Genomic DNA, 15753 nt, shown 5'->3' with positions numbered 1-15753 from the left:
GAAAAAATTTTTAAATTACCATCCCAAAATTACTTCATCTAACCATAATCAAAGTGCACAAGACCCTCCACCTCTTTCTTTCCCTACCCTCTCCCACAATTGCTTAGTAATCTCAATTTTGTAATCTAAGACCAAGGGTATGCAATCACTCAATTCTGTCCATTCACTTGTCTTTGTACTTCTCTTTCTGTCTTATACCATTTAAAATGATACCCTTCATTTCCATACAAGCTTCAGAGAACTAGAAAATTTCATCTTTTAATATGGTTGCATAATAGCCCATCATCTGTATGTATGACAACAATATTTATCCATTCACCTATCATTAGACATGAGTTTTTAATATCTGTCTGCTGTTCTAAGTGCTTCAATGAACTTAGGTGTACATATATTTAGTGTTTTGGAGAAGATGCTAAAATGTGAAATTGCTGGATTATATGTAAGTAATATTCTTACTTTTTTGAGAAATCTCCATATATGAGAAAGCTTGTTTAAAGAAATAATATCAAAATTCCCAAACCTGGGAAAATATTTGACCACCTATGTTTTTTAAGTTTTTGTAGTTCCTGGATAACCAAATTCAAATTAAGGATATATTCAAGATATATTATAATAAAAATGACAAAATAAAAGACAGCTGAAGTCTAAGAAACAACAACTCTAAGAAAATAAGATTGCAAACTACAGGGAAATTCCCATAACTATCAGCACATTTCTCAACAGAATTTTACAGGCCAAGAGAGTGGGAAGATTTATTAAAAGTGATGAAACATTCTGCCAAGCAATAATATTCTATTTGACAAAGAAATTATTCATCAATGAAGAAATGATAAACTTTCCCACACACACATACACACACACGAAAAAAAAGACCCAAAGGCTTTGAATAACCTCTAGACCTTCCTTACCAGTAACTTAATTATAAAAATATACAACACACTGTAAAATGTTTGTATATAGTCTAATAATGTAATATTGCAGAATGTTAACTAAAGTCTAATATAAAGTTTAAGGTCAGAATATTAAAAAATAATTGCATTCCAGCACTTTGTTAATGAATTACACAATGCAAAAAAATGCAATTGTGTATTCCAAAGCAAAAAAGTTTCTATGACTGTTAGTTTTGCAAGCATATGAAGTTGTTACCAGTATAAAGGAACTATTATGTCTATAAGATGCCTTATATTAACCTGATGGTAACAACAAAGTAAAAGCCGAAGGATGATACATGAAAGAAAGGGATCAAAGAAAACACTGTGGGGAAAAAGAAGCAAAAAAAGTTAAGTATAGAAGGAGATTAATTAAGTTCCCTAATAAAATTTTGAGTGAATTTTTCTAAGACCCAGGGCCCAGAGCTAGATCAATAAGAGAATGCCTACCTTAAAGGCATGAGGTCAAAATGTTGATCTCCATCACTGCCTCACCTGCTGAGTACAATATTAGCAGCACCTACATATGGATACTCATGGCTACCAGTGTGCCATGATGCATCACAAGCAAACATATAAGCATTATAACTAAAGTGAGCTGCCCCTGGTGACACTGAAACTAAGTTCAAAATGACTACACCCAGTGTGTTGCACTAGTGAGCACTGTGACCAAGATTTTGTGATCCCTAGTCATTACAGAAAAGATTGAACTAAAGAGAAAGAGAGGAAGAAAATAGACAACAATGCAACAGTAATAGAAGACATCAAAATCCTCATTTTCAGCATGATGAAAGGTCTTTCATCAGAAAACTAATAACAGAATATTTAAGCAATTTAAAAGTATATTTTGGGGATTGAAGAGGTAATAAAAAGGTTAAGACACTTGCCTTGTGCATGTTCAAACCTGATTTGAACCTGATGCTCAAGTCTGATTTGAACCCAGCTCTGAGCGAAGGGCTGGGAGTAAGCCCTGAGCATCACAGGAGTTGCCCAAACGTCCACCCCTTCTGCCAAAATGCATATTTCAATAGATCACACGACCATAGCAACTATACAGAGCATTCCATCAAAAAGAAAATACGCACATTCCTCAAGAACACATGGAAAGTTTCCAGAATTACTCTTTTAATAGAAAATGTCATTTCTGATGACAATTATTTTTTAAAAGATAAAAACAAGAAGAAAAACTGAAAAACAAGGGTAAAACTGAAAAAAATTGTGAATAAGCCATTGGTAAAATTTTAACATTTAAGACTATTAAAATTACCTAAAACAGTAACCAAAAGAATAGAGAAGTACCGGGGGCTGGAGTGATAGCACAGTGGGTAAGGTGTTTGCCTTGCACCTGGCCAACCCGGGTTTGATTCCCAGCATCCCTTATGGTCCCCCCGAGTACCGCTAGGAATAATTCCTGAGTGCAGAGCCAGGAGTAACCCCTGAGCATATCCCTGGGTGTGACCCAAAAAAATAGAAGTACCTCTAATATTATCACATAACACAGACTTTAAATTTTTAAAAGTCTGTAAGAGACTCAGGACATATGAAAGACTGAATATAGGCAGAAGAAACAACCACTTTAAACATTTAGCTACAAAATGATAAACTACCAAAACTTATAAAGCAAATGATAGACTGAGAATAGAAATAGCATTTTGGAGTCACATATTTTAGTCTCTCTAAATAGTAGGACAGTCAGAAGATGAATTTGAAAATGCAGAGTATAAACAAAAAATGACTTATAATAGTCATTTTCAGAACACTCCTCCCAGCTACACACAGATTCTTCTCAAGTGCACAAAAGACATTTTTCAGGATAGACTGTATATGTGCCATAAATGAAGACTGCATAGATTTGAAAAGATAAACTTAGCTATTACTTCTCTAGTTACAACAGAATGAAATTGGAAATCAATGTCAGGGAAACATCACAAATTTGTGAAAGTAAAACAACAAACAAAGAATGAATCACAAGGAAAATGCAAAAATAATTAAAGACAAATACAAATAAAATACTATATACTAAAACTTATAGAACACAATGAAGGTGGTGCTTATGGAGAACTTTACACTTTAATAAACAACAAGCAAGGAAGGTGTGGAGGGTAGTTAAAAGGGCTAGTGTACAAGCTTTGAGTGAGAGGAATAACTTGGTTCTATAGCACCACATCGTCTTTCAACAAACACAGCCAGAAAGAGCCCATGCAGACACAACACACACACACACACACACACACACACACACACACACACATACCAGTACCAGATTTGAGTAGACCCTAAGAACTTAAACAAAGAAGTCAAATCAACACCCCAAGTTTATAACTTAAAAATTAGAAAAAGAACAAATGAAAACCAAGCTAATACAAGAAATAATAGATTAATAAGGATTAAAGCAAAACCTGTATGTTTCTTATGATTGCAAGATGCTTTCAGTCTTAATTATTTGGGAGACTTTTAAAAATGTAGACATTTATAATTTACAAAACCTGGAAATCACACAGCATACCTGGCCTGCAGTAAGGATGTAGGTAGAAATTAAGAGAGGAACAGCCCTGAAGTCCAGGCAGAGAGTGAGGGATCTGGTGTTTGTGGGCTTATGCTTTATTTGCAAATTACAAGATGAGAATGTTAAGGGACGGGAAGAGAGAGAAAAGAAGGAAAAAGGAAAACAAGGGAAGGCATAAGTAAATCCAACTGACCCATTATCTAAATCAACCAGGATCTATAAAACAAAGAGCCTCAGTAATGAGAAGACCTGGCTCTTATCTAGGCCTCGGAATGGCAAGGGTTTGAGTAATACTTCTTTGAAGTGAATGCCTCTTGAAAGGATATTTAGTCAATAAGTCTTAGGTCAAGTACTTTCATCATAAAGATTTTCAGCACAAAGAAAGTCAACTTTGAAAACTTAAAAGATATCCTATCTGACCGCCGAGATGTGATCCCGGGGGCCGCACGCATGTGCAGCCTCTCCGCAGCTGTACAAGCGTGAATCCAGACCCAGCAAAACCTCTTTCGGTGTGAGCAACTCCTCGCAGAATGTCTCCAGCATGAGAACTAAGCCTCGGCCCCGTGCCCGCCCGGGAGGGGAAAGGTATTTCTCTCTCTCGCCTCTTTCTCTCCGGGGATGAAGGGCGCGGTGGCCGCCATGTTAAGACGACCACAGATTGGGTTTTCAAGCCTGCAATTATCTAATATCTGGAAGAAATCTCCCTGGACTTCTTGTTAAAGTACAGAAATTCAAAACCGCACGACCTTATTTGTCTTCACAGTAGGTCTGAATCTAGTGGGGTACTCCTAACAACAATAGTGAGGTTTGTGTTGAAATGTTGAATGTAACCAAAGTAAACAGAATGTAAAATGAAACTTATCAGTTACAAGGTAGGGGGTGGGGGGTGGGATGGGAGGTGTACTGTGTGGGGTTTTTTTTTTTTTTTTGGTGGTGGTATATGGGCACTGGTGACGGGATGGTTGCTTCAGCATTGTATAACTGAGACCTAAGCCCGAAAGCATTGTAATCTTCCACACGGTGATTTAATAAAATAAAATAAAATTAAAAAAAAATAATAATGAAACCGAATCACTAAAGACATGTTAAAGTTAGTATAAATTAATAATTCAATTTCCAATTTTTTGCTTGTTATTGAATGTAGCTTTCTAGTTTTACTCACTAATTTGCTGAAAAATTTTTCTTCTTTATCTTATACTCTTTAACTTTTATGTCATAAATTAACCATCACTATATTAATAGGACAGCCCAGCAAGCTACCGAGAGTATCTCGCCCTCATGGCAGAGCCTGGCAAGCTATCTGTGGCATATTCAATATGCCAAAAACAGTAGCAACAAGTCTCACAATGGAGACGTTACTGGTGCCCTCTCGAGCAAATCAATTAGCAATGGGATGACAGTGATACAGTGATATTAATTGAAGGGCTTATTTCTGGGTAACCATTGGTCTTGATCTCTGCTCAGGTTTTATATCATTACCACATTGTTTTAATTGATATAGCTTTGTAGGATAGATTAAAGTGGAGGGAGGCGATGCCATCCATCATTTAAAAACTAAACCAAAATTGCTTTGAATTTTTGAGTTCAATGTAAATTTTGTGTTGTTTATTCTGTGTACTTGAAAAATGCTTCTGCTATATTGCTATATTGTGTAAAAATATAAATTTAATTATGCTAATTAAAATACTTTATTCTAAAAGAAAAAAAAAAGATATCCTATCTGAAAAACCCCACTCAGTGGTGAACAAATGAAAGATTTCCCCCTAAAATCTGGAGCCAGGCATGGATGGGTAGTAAAACTAACTACATTTTGAGAGATTTCACTTGTATAAAATATGTGTGAGACAATTTGATCTATGAAGTTTAGGCAACAGAATGACGATTACTGTTGGGGAAGTAATAAAATGGGAGAAGGTGTTGAAGTACCGATAATATCCTGGTTCCTGGTCGGAGGATTGGTTGTACTTTAGGTGTTCAATTTGCAAAACTTCATTAAGCAATCCAACTATGAGATATACATTTTATGTGTGCATACGATACTATAAAAATTGTAAACTAGGTCACACAATGCCTGACACATGTCAATAATTATCATAACCAATATGTGTGGAGGAGACTGAGTAGTAGCAGGAGGATGAACAGCAATGGTGTTAGCCATGATAGGGATCTAGTGTCTGAAACAGACCACTCCTGGCAAGCACAAAATTGCCCAAGAATAGAATGATTCAATATTTCTTAATATTATCACTAGGAACAATAAGCTGACAACTGCCCCGGGTAACAACGCCAGAACTTTCTGAGGAAAACTTGGAAAGGTCACGAAAGGGAAGACAAAGTCCCATAAGTTCCAACCAGTCTCTCAGGAACCTCTGATTTGATTTGTTTGTGACACCAAAAAGATTCCAGATGAAATCAAATGTAGAAACAATCAAACGAATTGGGCCTGACAATCCAGAAAACCCACCCCCCTCCAAAGCCCTAGACTGTGGGCCACATGGCAGAGCAATCTTCCTTGGGTTCTCTTTCGCTGCTGCTCTGCTCTTTTCCCATGGAATTGTTTGCACAGGAGTCTTCTGGAGCAAATCCTTTTTGAGTGTTGGACTGGAACCCACCATCAAACCTTGGAAGAGGTTCTCCTGTAAAAGCCAGGTACAAATATCACTTACCACAAAGTATTCGGCCTAATCCTACAAGTTTGTCCCTGTGGTTGTAGAGCAGCTTGTGTGTCAAGTTCTTGTTGGTTTAAAGCTTCCTGAAAGACCCAGCAGGCCACTGCCAATTGTTTCTAACAATGATCCAAGCTCCCTACCCAGAGCACTGCAAAATCTGGGGGCAGTTAATCTTGGGTGACTGAAAATTTAATACTAGTTCCACCCAGAGAGAAGCATCTACTACTCTGAACATGTAATAGCATACTCACACGGATCTATATCTTTATCTATATCTATATCCATATCTATATATATATAACTATATCTATATCTATATCTATCTATTCTCATAGTCACACAGGCATAGAACAAACACAATCTTCAGGAGTGACCGACCCAATTTCCATTTTTCCCAGGCATGTGAGACACTGACTCCCAAAATTCCCCAGTCAGGAAGTCAGTTCACTGGTGCAATACATGGGAACACTGCTTTCCCTGTCTTGGTGACTGCTGCCAGGAACAAAGGTCTTAGACATCCTCCCACCTGGGTAGGTTGCACATTTGTTTCAACATATACCAAGAGGCACTGGACTGAGCTCAGTAACCATGGTAGCACTGTAGCACTGTAGCCCCGTTGTTCATCGATTTGCTGGAGCGGACACCAGTAATATCTCCATTGTGAGACTTGTTGTGACTGTTTTTGGCATATCAAATATGCCACGGAGAGCTTGTCAGGCTCTGCCATGTGGTAGCTTGCCGGGCTCTCTGAGGACAAAGGAATCGAACCCAGGTCGGCCTTGTGCAAGGCAAACACCCTACCAGCTGTGCTATTGCTCCTGTCCAGTTCAGTCCGACCCGGGTTCAATCCCTGGCATCCCAGAAGGTCCTCCAAGCACCACCAGGAGTAATTCCTGAGTGCAGTAACCATGGTAAAAGTAAAAATGATAGTATCTGGAATATGGCATAAGTAGGAAAGCACATGCCTTGCACATATAAGGACTTAGGTTTAATGACACCACTTGACCTTCTAAGCACTGCTTGAAGCCGCCCTGGTAACTGCATGTACCACTGGGTATGGCCTCAAAACTAACAGCAAAATTAACCATAGTAACACTAGCATTATATAATGTGATAAGTGTTAACTGTTATTTTATAACTGAAAATATGTCAAATAATTTATTGTAGTAAAAATAATTAAGTAAAACTTCTACTTGATTAATATCCACTTTCCAACAAAACTGGAGATGGCTAAAGATCTCATCTGCAAGGATTCAGTGATTAAGTGCATATGAATTCCTGATTCTCTGTAATTATTCCTGCTCCATTTTTAGGAAATAAATGCAAGATCTGTAATAACAGATAATATATTAAATTAATTCAACCCGAACCAACTAGCATTGAAATGAGCCTACCCTGGTCCAGAAAAGTTTTGTCATGGTACATAAGAGACCCTTGGTAAACAATATACTATTCTTCCCAAAGCTCTGTTTTTGGTTGTTTTTCTTGAGGGGGGTGGGCAGGGGATTATATTTATTTGTGTTGTTGTTGTAGGACCATTGCACTTGTGTGCGGTTCTGTCTGTTTGTAGTTTGCATATACACATTCAACATAAAAGACAAGAGAGAGAACAAAGGCTCTCTAGCACTTGTCTTTCAAGGTCTTCAACAATATTTTTTGTCCATTTGGCAAATAGTGGCAAACAGTGGTCTAGTTCAATGAGTCCCTTGCAGTTCAAATGACCCTCTGCACCTTAACATCATACCTACTAGCCATGTCACAGATGTTAAAGCCACTGTCTTTGATCCTTATACTAGCCATATTCTTTTTTTTTTTTTTTTTTTTTATTTTATTTTATTTTATTTTATTTTTTCAGGTTTAAGTCACAGTCAAATACTGATTAAACCACCATCCCTTCACCAGTGCACCCGTTCCACCACCAAGAACCCCAATAACCCCCCCTCCCACCCTACCCCCCATCCAAGTAGCTGATGATATTCCCATTATTCTCTCTATATATTGAGTACATTTCATATTTCCATACAGAACTCACTACTGTTGATTGGAAATTTTCCCCAACATCAGGCCTGCTGAATAAGCATCATCTAATAAATTCTCTTCCTTGGTAAAGGTGAAGACTTTGAGTCCGCGCGGCCGCGATAGCGGCCGCGCGGTTTTGGGTTTCTAATATTTTAGCTCAGTTCGCAGTCAAAATGGATGGCTGCAAGAATCTGCTCTGGTGCCAAAATGGGTTAGGAGACCTCAGGATCACAGTCAGTAGGCGGGAGGCTCTGCTTCTCGTGCCGCGGCTCTTGGTTCATCTCTGGGCGGAAGGCGCGCCGGGAACACCTCCCCTCCTAGGATCACCTACAGGCTACGTCACTAAAGAAAGTCCTACCTCCTGGTGTAGGGGTCTTAGAGGGTGGCTCTCACCGCGTGGCTGCTGCCGCTGCCGCCATTTTCGCTCAGAAAAATGGGGTGGAGAGGGAAAAAAATCCCTCCCCGGGCTGCACGAGGTTGTAGTTCAGTTCGCAGTCAAAGTGCATGGCTGCAAGAATCTGCTCTGGTGCCAAAATGGGTTAGGAGACCTCAGGATCACAGTCAGTAGGCGGGACCCATATTCTTTTTTATTTGTATTGAATCACTGTGAGATACGGAGTTATAAAGCTGTGTATGGTCAGATTTCAAGCATACAGTGTTCCAACACCATCCCTCCATGAGTGTACATTTCCTACCACCAATGTCCCCAGTTTCCCTCTTGCCATACTCCCCTCAGCCTGTCTCTATTACAGGCACCTTCTCTCTCTCTCTCTCTCTCTCTCTCTCTCTCTCTCTCTCTCTCTCTCTCTCTCTCTCTCTCTCTCTCTCTCTCTCTCTCTCTTTCTGTTAGGTATGTATATAAGTCTCTAGACCACTCTTCAAACAAACAGAGTGGATAGAATTTATACCATCAGATCAAATTTAATCCTCTGAGTTTGGACTTCTTAACTTCCATAGTTACATAAAACAATTACTTGTAACAAATTAACCTATAAATAAGTAAATCCTATTGAGTCTTTTCTATATAGAAAGTATGTTTTATGATTTATATCCCAGATATGAGAAAGAATTAAAGTATAGATGCAGATTTAAATCAAATCACTTCCTTCCAACACAGAGATTTTATGAAGTAGAATCTAGGAATTTTCTGCATAACAAGTATACTGCTTGAAGCTTCCAGAAAATCCGAATTCCTTCAATCTCACTTATGTAAAGATATTAAATATATATTTAATATGTGTCTTTCTGCTTCTCTTCCCAAATTAACTTCCCACTCAATGGTCTGAAATGTTAAATTGGACATACCCGTTAAGTAGAAAAATACCTCTAGAAAACACTTAAAATGCATCAAAATTTAGAAAAGAAGCCAAGCTCTTAGGGGATATTTCAACAAAACATCCAAAATGTTTGGACATTCCATGAGGTATGAAACCATATTTCTTTCTTCTACCAAATGATTTCTTGTCACATTTTGTCCCTCTATCTTTTTACACAAACTACCTTCACAAACACAAATAGCCACACTCATCCCAAGACATCATTCCAGGTATCACTTTTGGCTATATCCGCTTCCTTGAAATTCACTCAGCTTGCATCAGTTTGGGGAATTTCCCTCAGGCTGTCAAGTTCTTCCTGGTAGAGATGCCGCCACTATTGCTCACTCAAAGACACTTTGTGTCTGAAAGGTATAAGAGTCAGCAGAGTTCTGAGCACGCCAGTCTTGTATTGCACAAGCTGCAGAAATGAGGTCCATCCTGGTCATCTCTCTCCTCAGTTGCTTCTTTGCGGCCTACGAGGCCAAAATCTTCCCCAGATGTGAGCTAGCCAAGAAGCTGAAGGCCCAGGGGCTGGATGGCTACCAGGGCTACAGCCTGGCAAACTGTAAGTATAATAAACTCCTCATCCAAAGAGATCCCATCCAGCAACGTCTTCCTAAGAATGCTATCACGTTGCAGAGCTTTCTCATTCTTTTGGATGTTTTTCATGTCTATCCTTTAGTTCCTACCCAGATAACCCTTTCTTTCAGCCAGGAATTGTATTATCTTTAATATATTTTGTTCTACTTTTCCCCCAAAATCAATTTCCCACTCAATGGTCTGGAATATTAACTTGGACATACCCAGAGACAACTTCAATTCCATTTGGGGTTCTTTCATCTGCATATTTTTAGTTTAGCTGTCTAGACAACATTTGGTACCATCTTTCACTCTTCCTGAATTTTGTCTGCCAAATCCAACCCACATCTGCCAGGTGTATCTAGAGGTTACTCTAATATTATCATAAGTGATTTGATGGAAATTATGAGCACAAAAAATGATTTTTGTTACTAAAATACTAAATTACAGAAACCCAAAACTGAGAGGCCGCTAAGTGTGGTCACTCGACCTCATACCTCTTCATCCTCAGCAATGGAAAACAAATTATCTAATGCTTCCTTTTCAGCAGGTCTGACTTTAGGGGAGAGACTCTCCAAACAATAATAGTGAGTTTTGTTGAAATATTGTATGCAATCAAAATGAAAGTAAAGTGAAATTTATTAGTTACACAGGCGGGGGGGCTTTGGGGGGGCTAGGGGCGTGGGGGGGTTTGGGGTGTGAGGGGGCGGGGTGGAGCTATACTGGGATTCTTGGTGGTGGAATATGAGCACTGGTGAAGGGATGGGTATTCGAGCATTGTATAACTGAGATTTAAACCTGAAAACTTTGTAACTTTCCACATGGTGACTCAATAAAAATTTTTTAAAAAAATGATTTTTATGGGTATGTGAGACAAACCAAGGTTTTAATATGGATTGGGAAAATTAAGCAACCAATTAATTGGTAAAATACCCAAACAATTTTAGTTTCCATCAAATTCTTCTGTATGATTTAAATTTTCTACTCAATCTTACTATTACAAGGATTATTTTTCTGACTCCCAAATATTCTTCTCTGCCTTACCACCCATTCTCCTGAATATACTTCAGAGCAACAATAAATATATACATGCTATATAATGGCTTCCTAGGAGATTTATAGCTAAAAGCATTTATTTAATTAATTGTCTAAGAGCACTTATTCAATTAATTGTCAGTATAATTATAATTATGCACAAATTACATTTGATTGTAAATGACAACTGACATCATGATTCAGTCTTAAAGGCTAAAACTTACTGTAATGGGTGAAACCATTTCTGGGATCTCTGATACAACGCAAGTAGTATCTCATCATAGAATAATTTCATCTTGCTATCCATATCCTTTTTTCTAATATAGGGGTCTGCTTGGCTGATCATGAGAGTAGCTACAATACTAAAGCCTTCAATGGGAAAAATTCTGATGGCAGCAGTGACTATGGGATCTTCCAGCTGAACAACAGGTGGTGGTGCACAGACAGCAAGTATCCCTCTGCGCACGGCTGCAACATGGCATGCAGTAGTAAGTACCCTATCCCCTCTGAGGGCTCGGTAAAGAGGGAGCAGGTAAAACAGATTATCTGTAACACTTGGCTTCTAGATTGTGTTGGGAAAGTCGTGAGTAGGGGAAAATAGACCCTTAAATGTCCTCTTCTAAAATGAATTCACACTGAATACCTCCTTTCAAAAATGAAGAGTTAAACTAGCCCCTAACTAATTCTCCATTTTATAAGAATGCCCTCCCTCAAAACATGTTATCTGTTTCTGACAGACAACAATTGTGTTATCTTTCCATATACTAAAACCCAACATTCTGAACTCTAAGCACTTTACTGAAAAATGAAGATACTTTCTGATCAATCTGGTTCTAGGGGGCTGTTGTAAAAACCAGAAATCAAAGCTATTCTAAAAAGAAAATAAACATACACACACATACACTAAACATGGGTGCAAATCCAAGGAAGAACTCTAGATAAAGGATGCATGAATTTTAGGTTTATAAGGGTTAATTGTTCCTGGAATTCCTCAAAAGATGATTAGCTATTGAGAGCTGGAACAAAGGATGGATTAAAGGATGAAGGGGTGCCCTCTGTGTGCCAGGCCAAATGTAATTACCAGTACTGCATGCCATCCTGAGCACCACTAGTTCTGCCTCACATCATCCAAGACTTGTCTGACACCACAGGGCTAAGTATCACCCAGAGTCGCCCTCAGAGTCACAAACATAACTACGGAAGCCTTCCCCATCAAAAAATAAGATTATTTGGTAAAGCAAAGAAAAATACAGTTTTTTCTCACTTGGATTCATACTTTTCCTTTCAGAATTTTTGGATGACAACATTGATGATGACATCGCCTGTGCCAAGAGAGTTGTGAAAGATCCCAATGGGATAAGTGCCTGGTAAGGAAATGTGGAGGAATAAGACCAATCACTCTTCCTAGAAGGCACCCAGACTCTGTCTGGCATACTGACATGTATATTACCATACTGGTACGGTAAGCAGTAAATATACAACAGGGTTTTTCCTGGACTTTGTAGCTGAGATTCTTGTGATATAAAGGGAGGCAGGATTATATTGTGATGCACCGAACTCTGACAGACTTCTTTCTTTGATGGACTAGCAAATGCTGTGGATCTGGGTTTCTCACACAGCACAAACTTATTCTCCTCTGCAGGGACTACATTCAGCTGAGTCTCTATAGACTACTGTCTCTGCCTCTAATGTCACGGTCACTGTCATCGTCATCCCTTTGCTCATCGATTTGCTCAAGCGGGCACCAGTAACGTCTCCATTGTGAGACTTGTGACTTTTTTTTGGCATATTGAATATGCCACAGGGAGCTTCCCAGGCTCCGCCATGGGGACGAGACACTCTCGGTAGCTTGCCAGGCTCTCCAAGAGGGGCAGAGGAATTGAACCTGGGTTGGCCACTTGCAAGGCAAATGCCTTACCTGCTGTGCTATCACTCCAGCCCGCATCTAATGTATGTTTAATTTTTCTGTTTTCAGGGTTGGCTGGGTTAAACACTGCAAAGGAAAAGATTTGTCTAAGTACTTGGCTGGCTGCAATCTGTGAGTTTTCATTGATGATGACTCCTGGAGAAGATGGACAAGAAGTAAGGGAAAGGCCATGCTCTGAATCTTCTATGCCTCTCTAAGTCCAAAATAAAAAATTATTCAGGTTCATTTGTCTCAAGAGTCATGTTTAAGAACATTATGGTATCACTGTATCACTGTCACCCCGTTGCTCGTAGATTTGCTCAAACGAGCACCAGTAATGTCTCCATTGTGAGACTTGTTACTGTTTTCTGGCATATTGGGTAGCTTGCCAGGTTCTGCCATGCAGGCGAGACACTCTCAGTGGCTTGCTGGGCTCTGCGAGAGGGATGGAGGAATCAAACCCGGATCAGCCATGTGCAAGGCAGACGCCCTACTCGCTGTGCTATTGATCCAGCCCAAAAACATTATGATATATTACATATTATATACTATATAGTAGGAGGTGCCTCACACATGAAGGAATCGGCAGAGGAACCCAGGTGTGCGAGACCTGGGGCCCAGATCTCCAAGGCTGCTCAGATTGGGATTGAGCCTCTTCCACCCAGATCCCCCATTTTCAAGTAACTGGGCAGTCACACCCAGAAACTGCCCCTGGCACTGTGTAATCCCATTAATGGCCAACATCCAGAGACCATAAAACCAAGCTCCCGGAAGAGCTTGACCCTGACCCTGAAAAAGCCACCAATCATTGAGAAAGACAAGTAAAAGAGGCTGCTAAAATCTCAGTGTAATAGATATACACTCAGGCTGTGTGTAATAGAGATGTTACTGGTGCCCGCTAGAGTAAATTGATGAACAATGGGATGACAGTGATATAGTGATATAATAATATATACAACAGTTAATAATATATTCAAATAACATAGTCAACAGTTAATCCTGTTCCATACAAAATTCCAGAGTCTGAAACGCAAGTTCTGCTGTCTTTCCATCTTCCTAAACAACCATATTATTCAGAATTTGGTCCACAGGCCACTGTGATTCGATTTTTTAAATGAATGAATTAATTAATAAAAAAACATTTTTAAAATAGTAAAAACAAAAACTCACAGCAGATCTATCAAACGAGACTTTACAAACCAGAAGAGAATGGAAAACGTAGTACAAAATCTAAAAGAAACAAACACTTCACCAAAAATGCTCTAGTCGAGTAGATTATTATTCATATTTGATAAAAGCATACAGAGTTTCATGGATAAGTAGGATAAGTAGCAGCTTAGGAAAATTTTAGCCTTGATACTAGTCTTGCAAGAATCATGAAAGAAGAAGCTTCTTTATAAGACAAGACAAGCTTCTCACCACTTGACATTGAGTATGGCATTCACACTCTTTGCCCTCTACCAGATTAAGAACTGTTTGTTTGCGTCTATCTTGCTAAGGTATTTTGTACCTTTTTTTTTAACAATAAATTAACATTCTTTCTATATTGAATCTTCTATTTATGATCAGGTGTAGTTTTCACATCTGTAGAAATTTTGATTACAATTTCTTATTTATTCAGAGACGACCGCTGTTACTGACTGGATTCCACGGGACATCAAAAGACATCCACCTACGAGACTGTCAGACTTTTTTGTAAAAACCCTGAATGAATGGTTTGAGGCTCTTTCTGTTCCTGGAGTGAGCAGATACCATTGGCCTACACTAGCACGCGACAGAGATGAATGGAGATGTTACTGGCACCCGCTTGAGCAAATCAAAGATCAACAAGATGACAAGTGATACAAGTGATTGTATTTATTAGTGCAGATACTTAAGTATTAATTATTACATAATATAGCATTTCCTAAAATAAAATCAATATTTCCTGTCTTAAAACACACTTTTATACTTTTGTAGACCTATTCATATTTTATCCTTAATATTTTCCTTTTTATTTTTATTTTTAGAGCATTACAAAGCATTCATGATTGAATTTTCATTCAATTAGAGCATTCATGATTGAATTTTAATCATACGGTAGTCCAACACCCATCCCTCCACCAGTGTATGTTCCTAGTACCAGTATCCACCCCCCTCCCCCTGACTAGAAGGATAGCACAGCAAGTAGGGAGTTTGCCTTGCACATGGCTGACCCAGGTTTGATTCCTCCATCCATCTCGGAGAGCCAGGCAAGCTATCGAGTGTATCCTGCACACATGGCAGAGCCTGGCAAGCTACCCATGGCATGTTCGATATGCCAAAAACAGTAGCAACAAGTCTCACAATGGAGATGTTACTGGTGCCCACTTGAGCAAATCGGTGAACAATAGTGCTTTGACAATGCTACCAGTATCCCCAGTGCCCTCCCATTGAACCCCACCCCCCACCCCTTGCCTGCCTCTTTGGCAGGTGCTTTCCTTTTCTTCTCTCTCTCTCTCTCTCTCTCTCTCTCTCTCTCTCTCTCTCTCTCTCTCTCTCTCTCTCTCTCTCTCTCTCTATCTATCTGTCTGTCTCTATCTCTATCTTTCTCTTTCTCCTTTTGGTCATTATGGTTTGCAATTTTGATACTCAAAAATAACCTTACCTACTTTTATCAATAATAACCTTACCTACTTTTATCAATAATAACCTTACCTACTTTTATCAATAATAACCTTACCTACTTTTAACCCTCAGATATTGTCCAGCATGTTCATTCCTGCTATTATTGTCATAGCAGTCTCGTCTCATCTCTATCTTACCTATCCTCAGC

At 39.0% G+C, this 15753-nt stretch overlaps 1 protein-coding gene across 1 annotated transcript; it reads left to right on the top strand.

Annotated features, from left to right (window-relative positions):
* The first annotated feature begins 9865 nt into the window (after positions 1-9865).
* On the top strand, positions 9866-13095 carry LOC101544065 (lysozyme C, milk isozyme-like). Its single transcript, XM_004603966.2, has 4 exons — positions 9866-10004; positions 11380-11541; positions 12342-12420; positions 13029-13095. The coding sequence occupies exons 1-4, from the start codon at positions 9866-9868 to the stop codon at positions 13093-13095; spliced, it is 447 nt and encodes a 148-aa protein (XP_004604023.2).
* The last annotated feature ends 2658 nt before the right edge of the window (positions 13096-15753 follow it).

This window comes from Sorex araneus, chromosome 6, assembly GCF_027595985.1.
Source record: "Sorex araneus isolate mSorAra2 chromosome 6, mSorAra2.pri, whole genome shotgun sequence".
In the NCBI taxonomy this organism is placed as follows: domain Eukaryota; kingdom Metazoa; phylum Chordata; class Mammalia; order Eulipotyphla; family Soricidae; genus Sorex; species Sorex araneus.
The sequence above is the reverse complement of the archived record's forward strand: the minus strand, read 5'-3'. Positions and strand labels throughout refer to the sequence as shown.

Coding starts and splice junctions, on each gene's coding strand:
- LOC101544065 (XM_004603966.2), top strand. CDS start 9,866: ATGAGGTCCATCCTGGTCATCTCTCTCCTCAGTTGCTTCTTTGCGGCC. Junction 11,542..12,341: donor CTGCAACATGGCATGCAGTA/GTAAGTACCCTA, acceptor TTTTCCTTTCAG/AATTTTTGGATGACAACATT. Junction 12,421..13,028: donor CCCAATGGGATAAGTGCCTG/GTAAGGAAATGT, acceptor TTCTGTTTTCAG/GGTTGGCTGGGTTAAACACT.